This window comes from Leptinotarsa decemlineata, unplaced genomic scaffold (genome assembly GCF_025532065.1).
Source record: "Leptinotarsa decemlineata unplaced genomic scaffold, Ldec_3_MD MMD2_tig00001719_RagTag_RagTag, whole genome shotgun sequence".
NCBI classification, from domain to species: Eukaryota; Metazoa; Arthropoda; class Insecta; order Coleoptera; family Chrysomelidae; genus Leptinotarsa; species Leptinotarsa decemlineata.
In genome coordinates, this window is record NW_027412569.1 from 226446 (window position 1) to 246739 (window position 20294).

General features: G+C 35.2%; 1 protein-coding gene across 2 annotated transcripts in view; it reads right to left on the reverse strand.

The window, feature by feature from the left end:
* Positions 1-20294, reverse strand: part of LOC111507341 (cell adhesion molecule 2-like) — a 100355-nt gene that overhangs the window by 26316 nt on the left and 53745 nt on the right. For both annotated transcript variants that reach the window (XM_074176219.1, XM_074176220.1), the window contains exon 4: positions 3867-4002. In XM_074176219.1, the coding sequence (XP_074032320.1) occupies positions 3867-4002 (136 nt within the window). The remainder of the gene's footprint in view (positions 1-3866; positions 4003-20294) is intronic.

Here is a 20294-nt window from a genome sequence, read left to right on the forward strand (position 1 = left end):
ACAAGAAATATTATCTTATGCGCAACTTGCGGCGCCCCCTGCAACTTTTTCCTGTTCCCAAGATCAAAGCAATCCATATCAGATAACTTAAGAAATGAATCAAGTCGATTTGTTGTTTTCTGTACCTCACTCTGAGCTACGAATGGAGCTTTGAAAATGACATTTCGGAAAAGTTGAAATTAAAAATCAATCTCAAATATTAGTAGCTCTGAAGAGGGGTACATATCAGAAATAAGGGACGGAATGTCACTGCTCATCGTTTTGAGGTTCAATTCACCAATAACTTTACTGTTTGAAAATCTCTTTCATCTGGAGAACTGGCTGTGTGTGGAATAGACTTTCTGAGAATGTTTTTCCAAATGGATTCAGTCATATCGCTCATATTAGATCCTACATGTTTAATGGAAATGTTAAATAGATGAGATCTCACAGACCATCACCCTACTGATCCTCTTTCCGTCTTTTCTACTTTCCATCCTCCTCCCAGGTAGGAGAAGGAAAATATGGTGCAATTTCACACACTACTCTCTTATTAGTAAGGTGATTTGTGATGATTCACCACTCTGTAAATATTCCTCAGTTAATCGAGTAGTTGTTTATGCACATTCAGTTGCTGTGGTTGTTGAAGATAGTTTTATCGATGTGAATTCTATTTTTGTGTCCTTTGTTGAGTTCAATAAAAACATACAGAAATTGGCGATGATCAACTTTCGTTGCTGAATCACGAAAAAGACTATCATTGAAAGAACAGAACATCAGTCAAAGCAATCGATTGAACCTTTGAGTATTCCTCCAGAACCTAGAAGATTAGGCGATCATCATCCAAAACGAGGACAAAAAGACCCAAGTGCTCGTGATAGCACCATCCTCCACCATCAACGATGGTATTCCCCAGGGATCCATATTTTCTCCAACCCTCTTTTTATTGTATATCAACGATTTATTGGAAAAAACTAAGAATACAGTATATTGCTCTGCTGATGAGAGCACATTTGTCTTGTAATTCCATTTGGATTTCAGGACATCGGCTACGGATGTACATCTTCACCAGCAGCAGGAGGTTGCATATCTCAATGAGGATCTAGGAGTGCTCTCGAATTGGGGTGGAAGTAACCAGGTTCAATTCAATGCCACAAAAACCCAGGCATCGGTTTTCTCCAAGAAGATAAATGTCTCCAAACCAGATATAATAATGTCAGGTCAGACAATTCCGCTTACTGCTTCGATGAGTTTGTTGGTGGTTAAAATGGGCACCAATATGTCTTGGTTCAATCATGTCCCTGGAATTGCGAAGGCTGCTTCTCAAAAGCTTGGAACACTGTTCCGAACCAGAAGACTTTACCCACCTCAGCAACTTTTGATGCTTTCTAAAGCTCAGATCAGACCTTCTTTGGAGTATTGTTCTCATCTATGGAGCTCTGCATACCCTGAAGTTGCTAGATTCCATCCAGAAGAGAGCCATCAGCTTGATTGGAGACGCAAACATCACGTGCAACCTTGATAGCCTTGCAACCTTGATATCAAAGAAAGGTTGAAGATTTATCTCTCTTCTATAAATAATTACACGTAAGACGTTCAAGTGACTCGAATCCACATGTGAATCCACCAAGAGCCGTACATAATAATAATAATAATATTTACTTGACTACGTTACATGATACAATATGTTTTTAGCAAGTCATGTTTGGCTTTACATTTAAAATTCACAAGTTGAAATTTACATAACATTCACAAGTTAAAATTTACACAACAATCACATATTTAAAAACTTCGAAAATCAAAAAGAAGTAGTGACTTGTATGTTACCACAAAAATGTGTTCTGAAGTCATTGACAGAATAGAAGCAATGCCTCAACAGATAATTTTTCAATTTTCTCTTGTATGTGGTTAGACTGAGTTCCTTGAAATCTTGGAGCAAAATATTGTACAGAGAGTAATCTATGGAATTTTTTTACGATAAGTGAAGACGAAATCGATTCATTCTAATGTGGTGGGCGTTTCATGTGTTATGTTCGTGGATATGATTCTTCTTATGGATTTTAATCAAAACGTAATAAATAATAAAGTTAGCAATGGCATAATTCTGAGTTTTTTTGAAATATTCTTGACGGTGATCCCTGTATATAATATTAGCCAGCACTCTCAATGTCTTCTTTTGCATCCTAAATATTTGAATAGAATGGCATGAATTTCCCCAAAGTTGTACACCATAACTAATATGACAGTGAAACAGTGAAAAATATGTGGTTTTTAATATATTTGCAATAGTGAAGTACTTCAATTGGCGAAGAACAAATAGTGAACCCGAAAGTTCTCTCTTCAGTTGAGAAATATGTGCAGACCAGTTGAGTCTATTATCTAATGTAATGCCCAGTAATTTGACTTTATTACTTTCACAATTAGAGCTAATTTGATTATTGGCAGAAATCTAGATGTATTGTGTTTTGTGACAATTTAGTTTCAGATTATTAAATAGAAACCATTGATTAGCACTATTAGATACCTCATCGAGATGAGACTGTAACATATCATTATGTTTATCCGACAGAATGAAAGTGGTGTCGTCCGCAAAGAGGACCGATTTAAACGGTATCATATGTTTGCACAAGTCATTCACATAAATGAGAAATAAGAGCGGGCCCAAATCAGACCCTTGCGGAACGCTATGCTTAATAGTTTGAAAGTTTGGTAAGGTAGCGTTGAGCATCACTGCTTGTTGACGATTAGTAAGATAGGTTCTTATTAAATGAAGCGGAATACCTCTAACTCCGTAATAGTTTAATTTTTCCAATAGAATTTCATGTGAGACGCAGTCGAACGCTTTCGACAGGTCACAAAGCATCAACGCAGTGTGATTGCCCTGCTCAAGTTCCTCAATCACGCCAGACACGACGTCGAACACTGCATCTATTGTTGAGCGCGACTTTCTGAAACCATATTGTGAGTTGCTGAAAAATGTATTATCCTCAAAGTAGGCATATAGCTGAATTTTAATTATGATTTCAACCACTTTACTAAATTTCGAAATAATACTTATTGGTCTGTAGTTATCAATGGCTTTCTCATCACCTTTTTTAAAAATGGGCACTACTTTAGAAAACTTGAAGATATCTGGAAATATACCAGTACATAAGATCAAATTGATCAGTAAAGTAAGAGGTTGGATTATTATAGACGAGGTTTCCTTTTGTATTCGACTATTGATTTCATAAGTATCTGAAAATTTGGAGTCCTTTAGTGAATTAATCGCTTCCAAAACTTCTATATCATGCACGGGTCGGAAGAAAAATGACTTACACGGAGCAGAATTTTTTTTAAATACGCTACCTTCGCACAACTCTATTTGGTAGGCCACAAAAATGAAACAACCCATATAAATAGGTGTTAATCAGTAGGGATGATTTAGATGATTCATCCATTATTTTGTATATATTTCTAGTCAGTCCAGCTGGTTAACGAGAGAACAGAATTACTAGTAGTTGTTTCTTACATAAGAATAAATGCAGTTATTGAAGTTATAAATAATTTGTTCTCTGTGAATTGTATTTTCGTGTTCTACGGAATGAGTTCGATAGAAATATACAAAATGATTGTACTCTAAAATCGTAAATGAATATGTTTGTAGGTCTTGTTTGTATATCTGATCAATCAATCACTGAGCCATCTTTCCAAGTCATGAATATATTTCAGGAATGTATGGTATTTGCAATGAAACGTCATCTGCAATAGAAACATTAACCTCATAAGAAGAATATCTAATTCGTAAATATCCTATCTTTCTTGCAGGCAATTCTATAACCGTCATTTTATGCTTATCTTTTTTGAGACAATACGAATTACTGGAATTTGTTCATTCAACTACTCACCGACAACTTCCATTTTAGCTTCACTCTGGGCAGACGCAAATGATGGAGCTTCGGCAGATACTTCACAGCGAAAGAGACCACTAGTCTTCCAACTCACTGAATGGATCACCACTTTTCTACTATCAGACTTGGTCACCTGTAACAAAAGATGATGATTGTGACAGTTATGTACTGCATCTAAATGAATACAGAAAATAAACGACTCACACAGTAATAGATAAACGATTAGCTACCCTCAAACGGTCATCAATCATGACATCACTTTCACTTTCAAAATTCATGTGATTTCAAAACAAAAAACAGAAGGTGATGCAATTGAAAACGAATAAAAATCAGGATACTACAGAAGTTATAATAAACGAAGTATCTGAACGACAGCGCAGAGAAAAAAATCTAATTATATACAAACTTGATGGAGATGATCAAGACACCGATTTGAACAAAACTATTAAAATCATTAAGACCATAGCACCAACTGTAGGCAGCAATAATATTACTACTTATCGAATTGGCCGAAGGAATGGGGTCAACCCTCCACCTTTGAAAGTAACGCTCAATAGTGAAGAAGATGTAATTACTATTCTGAAAAATAAGCGTAAACTGAACGATCTAAATATAAACATTCAAATCAACAGAGACAAAACAAAACTTCAAAGAGATTACCTGAAAAAGATATTGCAGGAATTGAACAAACGCAAGCAAAAGGGATACATAAATGGTACTCCCACCATCGCCTCCTCAAAAAACTATCAGATTTCAAAATTGGTCAAATAAACATATGTTCCTTAAATAATTGCTATAATATATTCAAAGACATTATACTTGAAAATGAGTTTGCAATTGATGGTGTGACAGAATATGGCTTAACCCAGAATACCCAGATAAGTTTGTTTCAATTCCTCAAATCAACTTGGTACGGCCAGATCGCAACAGTAGATGCGGAGGTGTTTGTATTTATCTGAAGTCGTCACTCAAATATAAAGTGTATCACTCAGGCATCGCTGCTCATGGCTTGGAACAGTTGTGGATCATCGTTCACGTAAATGAATGTAAAATTGTTTCGGAGTTTCCACCAGGAACTAGTGTTGATTTATATCTTAATGATTTATGTGAAATTTTAGAACGAATTTACTTATAAACGACGGTTATAATTTCAGTAGGTGATATTAATATTAATCTCCCGAATCCAAATTCTAACGATACTCAATCGTTCATTAATATGCTTTCTGTCTTTGATTTGTGTCAAATTGTAGAGAATCACACTCGTATTACTAATACATCTGAAAATCTCATAGATGTCATCTGTATAAATAAGGAAGAAGTTTTAATACTATTGATATGAATGGTATTATAGACCACCTAATGGTCAGCTGCGTAACCAGCTTTCGAAATGAACAATCACCTACTGATTTAATATACTTCAGAAGTTACAAAAACTTCGATTTCACTAATTTTTATAACGACGCTGCGAATATACCATAAGGTGATATTGTTAATTTACAAAACATGAACTCTAAAGTAAACTTTTTGAATGATTGTACCTATAATACATTTATTTGATGAACATGTTCCTATCCGCAGGTTGAACTGTAAAAAGAAATTTCTGCCTTACGTCACATACAACCTTAAGCTTATGATGCAAACCAGAGATAAGGCTCATAAAACATATTTAACTTTGAGAACACCGGCTTCAAGGAAGTATTATGTTACTCTATGGAATTACGTTAATGACGCTCTGAAACGTGAAAAAACAGCATACATGCAATATATTCTAAACAAAAATAAAAAAGATTCCTAAGCAATTCGGAAAAATCAGTCATATTGGGGCGTGAATACAAAACGTTCTTCACAAATCAACAGTCTACCGCAAGAACTGCATAATCCAGAAGAAATTAATAATTTTTTTCTCAATGTTACTGGAAATTCTACAATTAACAGTGATACCTTATTATTTTAAAGTAATAAGGTCCATTAATGTTCTCTCTTTTCATTTTTGACTTTCCTGCCACGTTATCCCAGTGCGACGTACATTTATATGCTGATGATTTTCAATTATATCTGTCAAGTCAATCTAATAATATTTACCATGCTATCACCAGTATAAACTTAGATTTAGAAAATACACTTCTATTTTCCGAAAATCATGGCCTTCGAATAAATCCAAATGAAATAGTACCCCTGTGTTTCGGATCTGACCTACAAAGAAATGAAGTTGAAACAAATTTCCATCTTTTTTTTGACAATGAACCGATTGACTGGGTGAATTCAGCAAAAAATGTAGGTGTATATATCGATAACACTCTCTCGTTCAACGAGCACGTTAAACACATTTACAAAACTTGCTTTTTTAAACTGAAATCCTTATACAAGTTCAAGTTCCAGCCTTCTCAAGAAACAAAACTGAAATTAGTTCAATCATTGATTTATCCCCATATTGAGTATTGCTGCTCAGTGTATTACAACTTCTTGCCAGACTATAATAAACACAAACTTCAACGCATACAAAATGCTTGTATAAGATTTGTGTGCTGCATAAACTACGGTGATCATGTAACTCCATATTTATTGAAATTAGATCAGCTGAGTATTGAGTTTAGAATTCGTTATCTCATATCTGTATTCTTACATAAACTATTGGAAAGCAACACTCCTATTTACTTGTGCAGATTAATTAGTAAGCGATCTGATAATCATTCTATCAATTTAAGAAAAGATACATTTACCATTCCATATCATGTTACCACCAAATTTGAGGGATGTTTTTCTTACTTTGGACCGAAGTAGGTAAAATCTAAATAATTTATTACCGTATTTTCATTTGTCTATATATCAATTCAAAAAAACTTTGAAAATTCATTTCTTAGATGTTCAAAAATGATTGTAATCTTTTGTATTATCTCCATAATAGTTTTTTTTTTAAATTATTTTTGTGTATATTGTAACTGTTACTTATAGTCTTACTGTATGCTTATTTTTTTTCTTAATTATGGGACGGGTGTGTATAAAACTTGTTTTTGCACAATACACGTTATTATTATTATCATCTTTACCTTCTTTTACCTCAATATGAGTGTATATTAAGCAAGACGTTAATAATTGATGAATATCAACCGTTTGTTGCTCTAATTATGGTAACAGCTACAATACATCAAATGAAATGTGAAGACTGGATGAGTTGGAAAAATGTTAACAGTATTGTCATGCTTTCGTATTGAATCAAATGAGCGGCATTAAGCCAGAGGACTATAGAAACAATTTCTTCATGAATCATATCACGTTTGATGAACTGTTGGTATTAGTAAAACCTTTTCATTTCGAAGAGACACAAACGTGATACAGAATTTGAGGGACCGCCTAGTTCTTATATTGAGGTATTTTACTCTTGGGTGAAACTTTGAAAGTCTGAAGTTTCCAGTTGTTATGTCATCATCTTCATTTAGTGCTGCTATTATTAGACATGAGGTTCTGATGTCAGAACTGCTTATCTGGATTCACATCATCATTGCCCGTTACTTCAACTTTGTCAACCTTTCACGATAGTTACTCAGGCCAATCTGATGAAGTAATGTTATTTTTGAAGACCACCACTTTAGCAAGTTAAATCATTTTATACAAGCAATCACAATCCACTTTCTGGTAACTTACTGTTCGTTTACATTGTATAGTAATCCCTTGAGATAATTATATTATATTTTTTTAACCGTCATATCGTGAGCGTTGTTTGAAAATTCGAAACATCTCTACGCATTTTCAGGATACTACAGCTTCAACAACTTGGAGTTGATGAATATACATGTATTTCATTATAGAATAATAACTTTCTTATGATTTTAAACTAGTTTCTAGATGATGAGGCAACTAACAGAGTTGTTTTCCGCACATATCTTGACTTTGAAATGAGTTTAGAATTGTTACGATCCCTCAAGTTATAAAATTTGAAAGCCGTTTCTTCCATAAGAAAATGAAAAATTATATTCCAAACACCATATTACAGTTATATTATAATGAGGATAATTTCAGTGATGATTTGATGAGTTGAACGAATAACGAACAGCACTATAATATGAAACTAGTGCTCTAGAAATAATATACGTTTTGAACTAAACACTATCAGTATCCTTATGTTAACCCATCTTATAGGATCACTCACATAACTGAGTCCAACTTTATTTTGAATATTCACAAGTCATTTAGGATGATTACCGTCTCAACTTAGCAAAGGAATTCATATCGTTTGCGAAAGCGGAACGAAATGGAGATATCATCGCACACCCAAATATAGCAGGAAGAGAAGTCATTAGCTTTTCGAACTAGTTTTACCAGTAGCGGATGAAGCGTCTAACAGAAGCATTCATGAGAAGGGACTCACGAAACAACGTACAAGCTCAATCAACTCACACATGATGGAATGCAATTATTCATAGCAGAAGTTGAACCCTTTGCAACATGTCACTATAAGTTATAAGACGGCTGCAGATACAGCTATGAGAATGTCAGTTAGAACGATACCAGACAACTCAAATGAATTCAGTGACTCGTTGACTGTGTATGAAAGCCATATAATCAATTTGAGCCATCAATTTTATGTCAATCATTGATTGGAGTTTGTTTGGCTATTCTGGTCAGAACACGTAATAGCAAAATATCTATGATTTGGAAAGTAATTGAGATACTTTTGAAAAATCGTCTCAATTCTCTCTTCGAAAAAATGTTTCACTTCAACAGTCCATAATATAATTTTTTAAAAAATAGGTCCAATACTCAAAAAGCTCACAAACTATTATCCAACATGGCCAAAGGTCTTGATCAGGGAGCGCACTCTTCTTTGACTCTATGCGACCTGACAAAGGCTCCTGACTGTGTATCGCATACTATTTTCATTTGAAAAAATAAGGTACTATAGTGTCCGGGCATAGCTCTCAAGCTCATCTCGTCTCATCTCACAAATAAGTAGCAATAAGTTAAAGTGAACAACGTAAAGTCAGACCTCAAAGAAATGAAGTAAGGCGTTTCTCAAGGCACCATTTTGGGTCCACTATTGTTCTTGATCTGAATAAATGATGTACCTATGCAGTTTCATAAAACAAGCAAGATGTTCCTTGTTCGCAGATGATACGACTATATTATCAGTGTCATTGCTTTTCGAGTTCGAGAGCCGTGGATTTTGGAATTTCTTCCTGGAGACAACCGATGCCTGGGTTTTTGTGGCATTGAATTGAACCTGGTTACTTTCACCTCAATTCGAAATCACTTCTAGAACCTCATCAACATAGGCAACCTCCTGCTGCCGGTGAAACTGTGCCTTCGTAGCCGATGTCCTGGAATCCAAATGGAATAACGAGACAAGTGTGCTGCCGTCAGCAAAGCAATATATTGGATCCTTGTTTTTTTCAATAAGTCATTGATAGACAATATAAAAAAGGTTGAAGACAATATGCATTCCTGGGGAACACAAGCGTTGATGGTGAAAGTATCCGAGAGATATCCATGGATGGCCACTTGCAGGAAACGTTCTTTCAGGAAGCTGAAGAGCAATACACAGAAATGATTCGACCCGCCATAGCATCAAAGTTTGGCCAGCGAACCCTCATGCCACATACGGCCAAAGCTCTTAGAAATATCAAACGCTTCAGTTCTTCATTCCCCATGTTTCTCGATTGCGTCATTCCAAGTATGGGTGACATACGATAGAAGGTCGCCTGTTGATTTTTGTTTCCGAAAGCCATATTGATGATTGCTCAAGATGTTGACGCCTTCCAAATATTTGAGGATATAGTGTTTTACACTCCATTCATGATTTTTGATAGCACTGATAGCAAAGTTACTGGTCTATAGTTATTTGAAAGATTTTTCTTGTTTTTTTGGGAATGGGCTAAACGCGAGCAATCTTCCAACAAGAAGGAAACACTCTTTTCTTGTTAGACCGGTTGAAATATCTGCCATATACTGGTGCGAGTTCATTTGCGCACTTTTCAAGTACGATGACGGGCACTTCATCAGGGGCAGACGCCTTGTTGATTTTGAGCTGTTTCAAAATTCGCCCGACTAAACGCTGTCGAAAAGTAACTTTCGGCATGGTGGATTCTAGTGTGGGAATATTGGGTGGTGCCTTTTCCAGGAAGTCGACTGTGGAGTGGGACGCAAACTGTTCAGCTAGTAAATTTGCTTTTTCTATGGCTGTTGTTGTAATTGAACCATCCACTTTTGTTAGTAGTGGAGTTGTGGATATTGTAAAGTTCTAATCAGCAGGTTCAGCTACTAACCAGAAGGATCTGGACCTGTTGGAATTGGCAAGCAGTTCATCCCTAATTCTTTGATTGTGAAGTTCTTTGCTTTCATTTATTCCAAGTTTCCAGCTGTTGCGAGCATCAACAAACCTAGTTTATTTTTGGCTCTGGGATTTTTGCGCCACTGCCGGTGGCGATATTTTTGGAGGCGATAGCTGCTCGCAATTTTTGTTGAACCAAGGCCGTTACAGGGTCGTTTCATTGAAAAAGAAATATATGCATCCGTGGATGATAGAATAACTTCCGTAACTTCAGAAACACAAGTTGATGGATCTTCAGAGCTGAAACAAACATCCAGCCAGGGAAATTTCAAAAATGATCTTGAAGATCCTACCATTTTGTAATGCCAAACTTTGTGCGGCTTAGATTGTTCCCCAACGTTCATCGCTGATTCACCCAACACTGAAATGAGTTTGTGGTCAGAAGATCCCAATGGAAACCTAACGATGACCGTGTAAATTTCCAGATTGGTTGTTAGGTACAGATCCAAAAAACTAGCATATTCTTCATCACGGTCAGGAATCCTGGTTGGTTCATTTATAATCTAAGTCCACTGCTTGTTGCAAAAGCCTTAGCTTCGCGACCTTGTTTGTCGTTAGTATTTGAAAATTTGAGCCATTCGATATTGTGGATATTGAATTCACCGAATATGGAAATTTCAGCACTGGCTTGATTGATTTGCAGAAAGTCAATGATGTTCGCAAGTGAAGAGAATAGTAACCTATATTGTGTATCACAGGTGGTCGATAAACGCAGCATATGAATTTGGTGATCTTCTGTGATATTATTTTAAACCACATAATATCAAAGTTTCGGAGTTCCAGCATTTTCTCTCGTTGACAGGAGAGATCGCTTCTGATAAAAAAAGATATTCCAAAGATACGTCTGAATCGAGAGTGGAAATCATAGCCGGGATATAGAAAATTGAGGGGGTTATTGAAGCACTGACGACTATTCGATTACAGATATTGAATAGGTAATTTAGATTCTTTTATTGATGAATGATACTCCATACTTTTAGATGAAATCACTAATATTTCAAGAGATGAAAATAGCAATCTATTTTTTTTTTGAAAATCGATACCATATAATTCGGAAACTCAAGAGGAATTTTCAAAAACACACTATATCTTCGAAGGTGGCCTTTCCAGTACCATCACTGAACAAAATCGTTTACCCTATATGTATAGAGCTAAATCACGGAAACCTTCATCGCATAATCACGTTTCATCGATTCCAACACTCGCTGAATGTCGACAGAAAAAGGCCTGAAAGGAGATTATTTAAATTGTTTGCGATTCTGGTTTGTTTTCCCGATTTATGTGGCATCTGCTCCTCCAACCTCTTCAATTATGCCACTCATACTTTCCGTCACAGAAAATTTCTTTCAAAACATCGTCAAAAAACGTATTTGTCTGATTCAAGGTAATCCGATAATTGAATTGATTACAAAATATATTTTCAAATGACTTGTCTCCAGTTTCGTTTTTCTGACCCTGCTAGTTGTAATATGGATTTCATTATTGTCGTCGAACATATCAAAGTGAAACTCGTTGATAGTATTCTCAGCATATTCTTCTATTTCTCCGTGAAAGTTGCATTGTATTGTATTTTGGTGCATGATCAGATTCATGATCATGTCACGAGGTTTGTGAACATGTTCTAGTCAAAAAAGTAAAACGCTAAAAGCTAAATACAAATGTTTGATCTTGAACAAATTTAAAAAAAACTACATGCATAAAAGAAACTATGTCATTTATCTGAGCACTGAAAGCAAGAAATTCATCCATACTGTAGAAGCAGTTATCCAACAAGAAACGATATAGTTCATTTCTCATTACAGCTCTACTTTTATTGATACCTATAAAAGTTGTTATTTTATTGAAGCATTGAATAACCCAGTATTTTAGGAAATTCTGACTCACACTCAAGCGATAGTGGGGGTGGTATGAAGTATCTTCGCCCCGTATGTATATCAGAGTTTTTTGGATATGCCGCAATTTGAATTTTACCCGATCATTAGTAACTCGATGAATTTGTTAGATCAAATAGGCCTATCATCATTTTTGCTGTTATTTCAAGATAATACAGGAGTAGATTCAAGATTATCTCCAGTGCATTCGTTAGTGTGGTCCTCATTGCTATTGTTACTTCAGAAAAAAACACATGCTAGCTTACCTGATGTAACCATCAGGTAAGCTTTGGAGCCAGACCTGAAGAGGGCTGAGGTTGGAGATACATAATGATTTTTTAATTCTCACAGAACAACCGGTAAGTAGAGTTAGTTACGACAATATTAGGTTAGGTTAAGGTAGGTCCAAAGTAAGTGGGTCTATTCGACCCTCAACCGCAATCCGCAAGGGTTTATTGTGGTTCACACCTATTCACACTCGTCCAAATAAACCCAGCTTCCTAACGAAGCCCATTAGTTTGTATGGTGAGTGGTCTCTCAGGTCAGAAGGTTAGAGTACGGCTCTGCCGAACTCTAAAAACCTGCTTCGGTCCCCAGCGGGGCAGGCACAAAGTATGTGCTCTGCTGATACATCATTTTCTAAATAGAGGCGACACACACTGTCTTCTGACAGTACGAGCCAATTCTGGAAGATTCTGCCAGAAGTCCATAAATCTTCTTGCCATCCAGGTGTTCAATCATTGTTTGATGAAACTGCTTCAAAAGTCAAAATTTTCAGTTTACCCCTTTAAGTTACTGTGTAAAATCAAAGAAGAAACATTTGTATACTGGCGAAATTGCAACAGACTGATATCGGAGAGTAAGTACATTGTATAACATCGAATATTTCAGTAGTCAATCAAAAACATTGACATAATTCACATTTCAAAACTCCTCTGACATCTGTCGAAGAAGTTGAGAAATAAATAATCAGCAAGGGAATAACTACATATATCATTGAATTTTTTGTCCATTTCTGAAAACAGAGGCAGATTTTGGCCTCCTAAACGTTAAGATAAGTATTGTATTATTTCTTAGCAATTTTTTTGATGGGTAAAATTGTATATACAAGTTACTGATAACTAGAACATTTTTCTTTGTGAAAAATACTTCGATTTCACGAAGTAACTTATCGGGGTAAACTAAAAATTTGCCCTTTCTTCATTATGATTTTCATATTTTTCAGATTGTGGAAGGTGAAAATACCCGAAGAAAGTCGATAAAAAGCTGATTCTCCTCCACAAAAAATGACTTTCGTACAGTAAATGAATAGTATTGAAAAACATACATTCTATCTGAACCTTCCGTGATGAGAAGTGATAGTATCAAAAAATTCCCACAACGGTATTGCACGTCGATAAATCCTGTCTTCCAGTAGAATATATGGAAGGTGTTTAACTCAAAAAAAAATCCGATGTAATCGTGAATATGGATTTCTGCAATTTATTTTTATCGAAAGGAAATATCAAAATGGATTTTAAATTCGAAAATCATGACTGCAGGTAATAAAACACGTTTTAGGATGTAGCGATACACGCAGTTAAAGTGAAACGTATTTTAGCCACACGCTGTTAAATCAATAACCGGGTCCGCGATATTTATCGGACTAGAACGTTCGGAAATGTGGAAAATTTCAACGTTTAATTATTTCAAAGCATTCGAAAAGAGGTCTTTTTTTCTAGGTTTTGTTGTCGTCATTGCAGAGAACGGAATTTTGTATTGATTAGCTTCAGATAGTAATAACTTTTCTTGAAACAGAATGTATTTTTTTTTGTTGAAACATGATATAATTGACTACAGATTCATGTTGTATATAGTGTCTTTATTCAATTATTTTTGCTATCATATTTCATTTTTGGAGTAGTTGTACTCATTTAATAGATGGAAAGTTTCACAATTCCTTCTATAAAGTTATTTTTGTTCAACTGTCATTAAAAGTGACATTTTTTTGGTTGTCAAGAGTATTACAACACTAGTGTTGTAATATGTAATTGTATATGTAATGTGTATATTGTACAATAAGTGAGAAATATGTCATTTTCTCACACATTGTACACTGTACTTTTTCTACGGTTGCGTTGTTTTAAAGTATTGAAAATTAAAATACATACATAACAATACTTGTATGTCATTAACTCATTTTATATCTTATTCAAAATAGTAATCAACAGTTATATTTGAACAATTTTGTAAAGTGCATGGTCGAAGCTTCACATATTTTTTGTAAATTTGCTATAATTCTCCTGTGACTTTGAAGTTTCTAGAAACCTTGGTTTCAGTATCGGGTAATTTTATTAAAAGGCTCGAATTAAGATCTTCCATGTCATCAATTTTTAATTTTTGAAGTTCATCACAACGGCATGCCCCTGTAAGGCCAATAGCTAAAGCAGCCTGAAATCAAAACCAAACATTAACTTTTCGATAACAATTTAAAAATTTCCAATTCATACCTTTATCAGCAAATACTTTTAATCAGGTGCATCTTATGAAGAGTTAATGTTTTTGACTGTTTTGGAGCACGTAGTTTCACGTTTTTTGATATATCAACACAGTTTTTGATAATTCCTCCTCAACATCGAGTACTGAGACCATAATATTCATGATATCAATCTTCTTGATAACTCTTCAAAATAAACTAACAAGGTATTTTCGGCACAAGCATTTACCTTGGCTTTCATTTGCCAGTCCATAAAGTTTTTGTAAGCGATTTCATATTTTTCTCTTGATGTGCTTGTGCGTGATGTGGACTGTCTTCCGACAGTCCGAGGCTCTGCATATGATGATTAAGACGATAGTAACCTGTGAGGAGGTCTATTTAACATCGTAGTTCATTCTTACTGTAGTCCAACAACTGTTTGTTTTCCAGCTTCAAAAGTTGAATGAACGCCTTGGAGTGAGCCAATCCTGGAAGATTTCGCCAGAAGTCTTCAAATCGTTTTGCCATTCAGGTGTTCGATAAGGCTGCTGACTCCCTTGCAAAGGAAGGTGCTGCAAACAGCTTCATCGGACCAGAACCTGTTATAGGCATCGCTTTAGGCTTTACCAAACAAAAATAAGATGATTAAGACGACAGTAACCTGTGAGGAGGCCTATTAAACATCGTAGTTCATTCTTACTGTAGTCCAACAACTGTTTGTTTTCCAGCTTCAAAGGGTGTGGCTCACACCCATTCACACTCGACCAAATGAACCCAGCTTCTTGACGAAGCTGATTATTTTGTATGGTGAGTGGTCTTTCAGGTCAGACGGTGAGAGCACGGCTCTGCCGAACTCTAAAAACCTGATTCGGTCCCCAACGGGGCAGGCACAAAGTATGCGCTCTGCTGTTTCATCATTTTCCAAATAGAGGCGACACACACTGTCTTTCGACAGTCCGAGTCTCTGCATATGATGATGAAAATGACAGTGGCCTGTAAGACATCGTAGTTCATCCCTACTGTAGTCCAACAACTGTTTGGTATCAAGCTTGGAAGGGTGAATAAACGCCTTGGAGTGACCCAATCCTGGAAGATTTCGCCAAAAGTCCTTAAATCTTTTTGCCATCCAGGTGTTCAATGTTTGTTCGGCAAAACCTTAGGCAATGCCAATGACAGGTTCTGGTCAGATGAAGCTGCTTGCAGCACTCTCCTCTGCTAGGGAGTCAGCAGCCTCTTCAATTTTCAGGCCAGGGTTGCCAGGAATGCAGCCCAGAGACAATTGTTAAGTCTTCCTATTGGAGAGAGTCGTTTTTGGCAATTTGCTACTACTTTATACGTTGCTCGGTATGAACCAAGAGCTTCCAACGCCGTTTGAATATCCGAGAAAATGTTTATTGACTTTTGTATGAGATCGGATGCTACCAATCTCTCCGCACACAATTCAATAGCATATATTTCTGCTTGAAATACAGTCGCATAGGTCCCTAGGCAGGTTGTATCTCTGTCCTGGGCCTGCAATTGAAAACACCTGCACCAGAAACAATCTGAAAGAAAAGACCATTTCCGAAACAACTACTCACACATGAACATTGAATTGCAAAATGAAAATATACTTTCGAAACAACCACTTTTAAATGAAAAATAAATTGAACGGATTCCTATTCAGCTTCAGCCTGAAAACTATATCCCTTTCAATTTGATTATTAATTGTTACGGATTCTCCAACAGGTACTTCCGAACTTTGACAATTGATAACGACCATCGTGTTGGAGCTACATCTAACAAATTAGTTGTCCTTTATTCAGTCTCTTTTGCCAAATAACCCTGGACGGATAAAGCATTCAACAACACGTACGAATAATGAATTTGTTTTATCAAAATGTTTTGTTTGTGCAATGTACTTCGCCCATTTTACGGTCGCCATAATCGTCCTACCGAGATGACTATTTGCAATGTAGTGGATGAATTAGAGTCCATTGGTTCAGTAAATGATTGACCAACACCCATGCGTCGACGAAACACAACATCCGGTGAAAACATCGCCACTGTCTCTAAGGGTGTGCAGAAAATCCAAAGCAGTCGATTTCGCGTCGCTTTCAAGAACTCGGCCTTTCGCAGACCACAACTTGGCGAATTTGGGTGTCGTGATTTGAGCCTGCACCTGTACAAAATTTAACTGAACCAGGAACTGAAGGTAAACGACCATAGACAAAGACAGTGGTCCATAGACAGTGGTCCTCAAAGCCAACATAACCCATGCCATCGATAACATTCAGCCAGGTTCATAGGGCGGAGTCATGAGAAGTCATGGCGGACATTTTAGCGATGTTATATTCCACACATAATGGCAGCAATAGTTTTTTCGAACGAATGAAAAATTCTAAATACAGGGTGTTTCAAATTCGATCCTCACCATTGGGATCTCGGAAACTATGAAAGATACGAAGTTGGTCAAATTGGGGCAAAGTTGCGCATTTATCTGACTAACAATATGCCGTTGTGAAAGTTCTGAAATTCCGAGCATATCCGGAGATATCCGAAAAAAACATAAATTTCGGAAAAGGGTTTTTATTTTTTTCTTGCTTCATTTTTCGAAGGATTCCACAATAAATTGAACTAACACATTACCACTTTTCTTCTGCTATATAATGGTGTTTTCGGATTTGCTATCCGACGTTTCATCTTCCGACCACCATCATCAACTTTATTTTTTGTATAGAATAGAATAGAATAGAATAGAATAGAATGGAATGGAATGGAATGGAATGGAATGGAATGGAATGGAATGGAATGGAATGGAATGGAATGGAATGGAATGGAATGGAATGGAATGGAATGGAATGGAATGGAATGGAATGGAATAGAATAGAATAGAATAGAATAGAATAGAATAGAATAGAATAGAATAGAATAGAATAGAATAGAATAGAATAGAATAGAATAGAATAGAATAGAATAGAATAGATGAGAATAGAATAGAATTAAATAGAACCAGATTCTACTTTCTCAATGATGTATCATAAGTTATCTTTCTTTTTCAAAAAACTGAAGATATTGAAAATAAATTATTCTTATCATAATATGCTTTGACTATGATGTTTTTAAATTTGACTTTCAATTTGTTACACTTAATGACATTTTGTTACTGTACAAGTCATTGAATTTTCGGCGGGAAATGGCTTTCACGAATGAAGAAAAAAAGATATGATACAAATTCATTACAAGTACGATAGAAACAGTGTTAGGACATCAGAAATGTATTCAAACTTGTATCCCGAAAGACGACTACCACATCGAACTATGTTCAAGTTATTGGATCAAAATCTCAGCGAGTTAACTTTTTTCACTATCTCGAATTTTTCGAAAAAGAATGATAACTTATGATACATCTTTGAAAAAGTAGAATCTGGTTCTATTCAAAACAGAAAGGAGCCAATAATATTGGCACCCTTAGAATGAAAGTGACTGAATTCAAAAAATGCAGTTTGTGGTAAATGAGCAAGAAAGTTTTCAAAAAAGTATAGTATTGAATACATCTCAATATAACTCTTTTGTGTTCCGACGCATTAGATCGATTTTTAGCAGATTTATGGATTAGCCTTTTGAGTACACCGTGGCCAAGTAATTTTGTATTTATAATATTTTTAATATATATTTTGACATTAAATATAAAGTAGTTACAAATTGAGTCACTATTGCAAAATTATTTTTGAACTTTTTGAGATTTTTTATGAGTTAGGTCTGTTTATGACGCATATTGGAGAGCGTTCTGTTGACATAATAAATAATAAGTCATTGTTGTACTGAGAGTTCTGTGAATACAACGTAGTAAATTGAAATGCAAATTTTTAAAAATCAAATGTATCTATTTATTTCAAGTTTTTACAACAGTCTCAATAACTTTTCATTTAAGTCTTATCATTAATGAGGTTGTAGTAACTAATTGCCTCTTTTGACTAGCAAATAACACATTATTTTAGAAACATAGTCTTAGATTACCCGTAATTTACATTACGCTTACAAACTAAAAAATCTTATGTTTAATCAGTTTAGCAAACAGTACCTTACTGAAAATCACATAAAAGAGTTACTTTTGCAAATTATAAATTAAAATTCACATACTTTGATAACAAAACAAAATATATCTTTAAACTTATTAATGAAAAATAACATTCAAAATCAAAACTCTTAATAACTGAGAATCACATGAAAGAGTTACTATTTCAAACAGAAAATAAAAATCACATCCTTATATAGCAGAATAAAAAATATCTTTTCAATTAGTCATTAATAACGACGAGTAAGATTTGTAGTAAAAACTTTGTTTTAATAGGGTTTTTTACTCATTGTTAAATAAAGATTGATAAAAAGCAGCGTAAACATTTGGTATCAAGTTTTTTTTAAGTAACTCACGGAGATCCTTTTTTTTTGTTAGTACTTAACTCAATCCTTTCCGAATACAGTTTTCTAAGTTCCAATTGTTCTAGTGTCGGCATTTTCTTCCTTTTGTTTCTGACGTTAAGTATTTTAAAATCATCTTTGTAAGAAGTCTTGTAATCGATCAGAAATGGATCTTGTTTCGTAAACTTCAGCAATTTAATATTATTCCAGTTACACGTTTCTCTATCTTCATTTTCTGAGAAGTTGTAGCCCCATTGAACTTGTAGATCTTTTAAATCAAAAAAATAATGAAAATCAAGTTCGTGAACAAGAATTGGGGATCCATTCTTCTTAGCACTTCTCATCAAGATGACGTATTGTTGAGGAATGTATATGGGACCAGACTTAAGACTCTTTTTCACTTCTTTCTCTATTAAGCTATGCACGCTGTCCCCTTCATTTTCTGTATGGCCTTGTATCAAAAATTTATGAGTTATGGAATGGATGTTTTCAAAATACACAACCGCAAATGAAAAGAAACTCGCTATAAATTTATTTTTATTCTGGCCACCACAGTTGTCAGAATATAAAATGACATCTATTTTTTTTCCTCCGGATCGTGCATCAATAGATTGAAGGTAGTTGAATAAGCAAGATCCTAATTCGTTTGAGCCTCTCTTACCTTGAGTTTCGTCCCAAAAATAGCAATTTACGCTTTTATAACAGCAATACTTAGAATCAGATTTTACTTCCTTCGGTTTATCCAATTCTACTATGGTAAAATTGAAACTGTTGAGCCTCGATTTATAGTAAAAGGCAGAAATATCGCCCGTTGGACATTGCATCACAGCCTGAAGATCAAAAATTGCGCAAACAGTCGTATCACTGACGTTTTCGCGATCTGTTCGCTTTTCCTCTCGGGATAAAATTTTCTCTTTCAAATGGGTGTCATATTTTCCTTGAATATTTAGTCTGTTAGCTTCTGGACATAGTAAGTATTGATTACATAAGTCGCATTGATCTTTTTTTGGCTTGAAAAAGCCAATATTGAACTCAGTAGTAAATATCTCGTAGAACTTGTTGAACTTTCCGTAGGTCTTATCATTTTGCTTTTGATTATCAACATAATCTCTGTATATTTCTGTGATCGTTCTTGAACCATCGATGTACTCTCGTGTTGTCTGTGCTCTTAAATAATGAGACTCTATCCGGGGAATAGAATTAATGTGGTCTCTCATATCTTGAATAATATTTGCGTCAACTTTAACTTTGGAGATATTTCGGCCATACTTGAATTGATAAAGGAGCGCTGTAGATCAATTTCATTCAAATCCCAGAATTTTTTGAAAAGACTTGATCTCTGCTCTTCGCTGATATTGTCTCGACATTTCAAC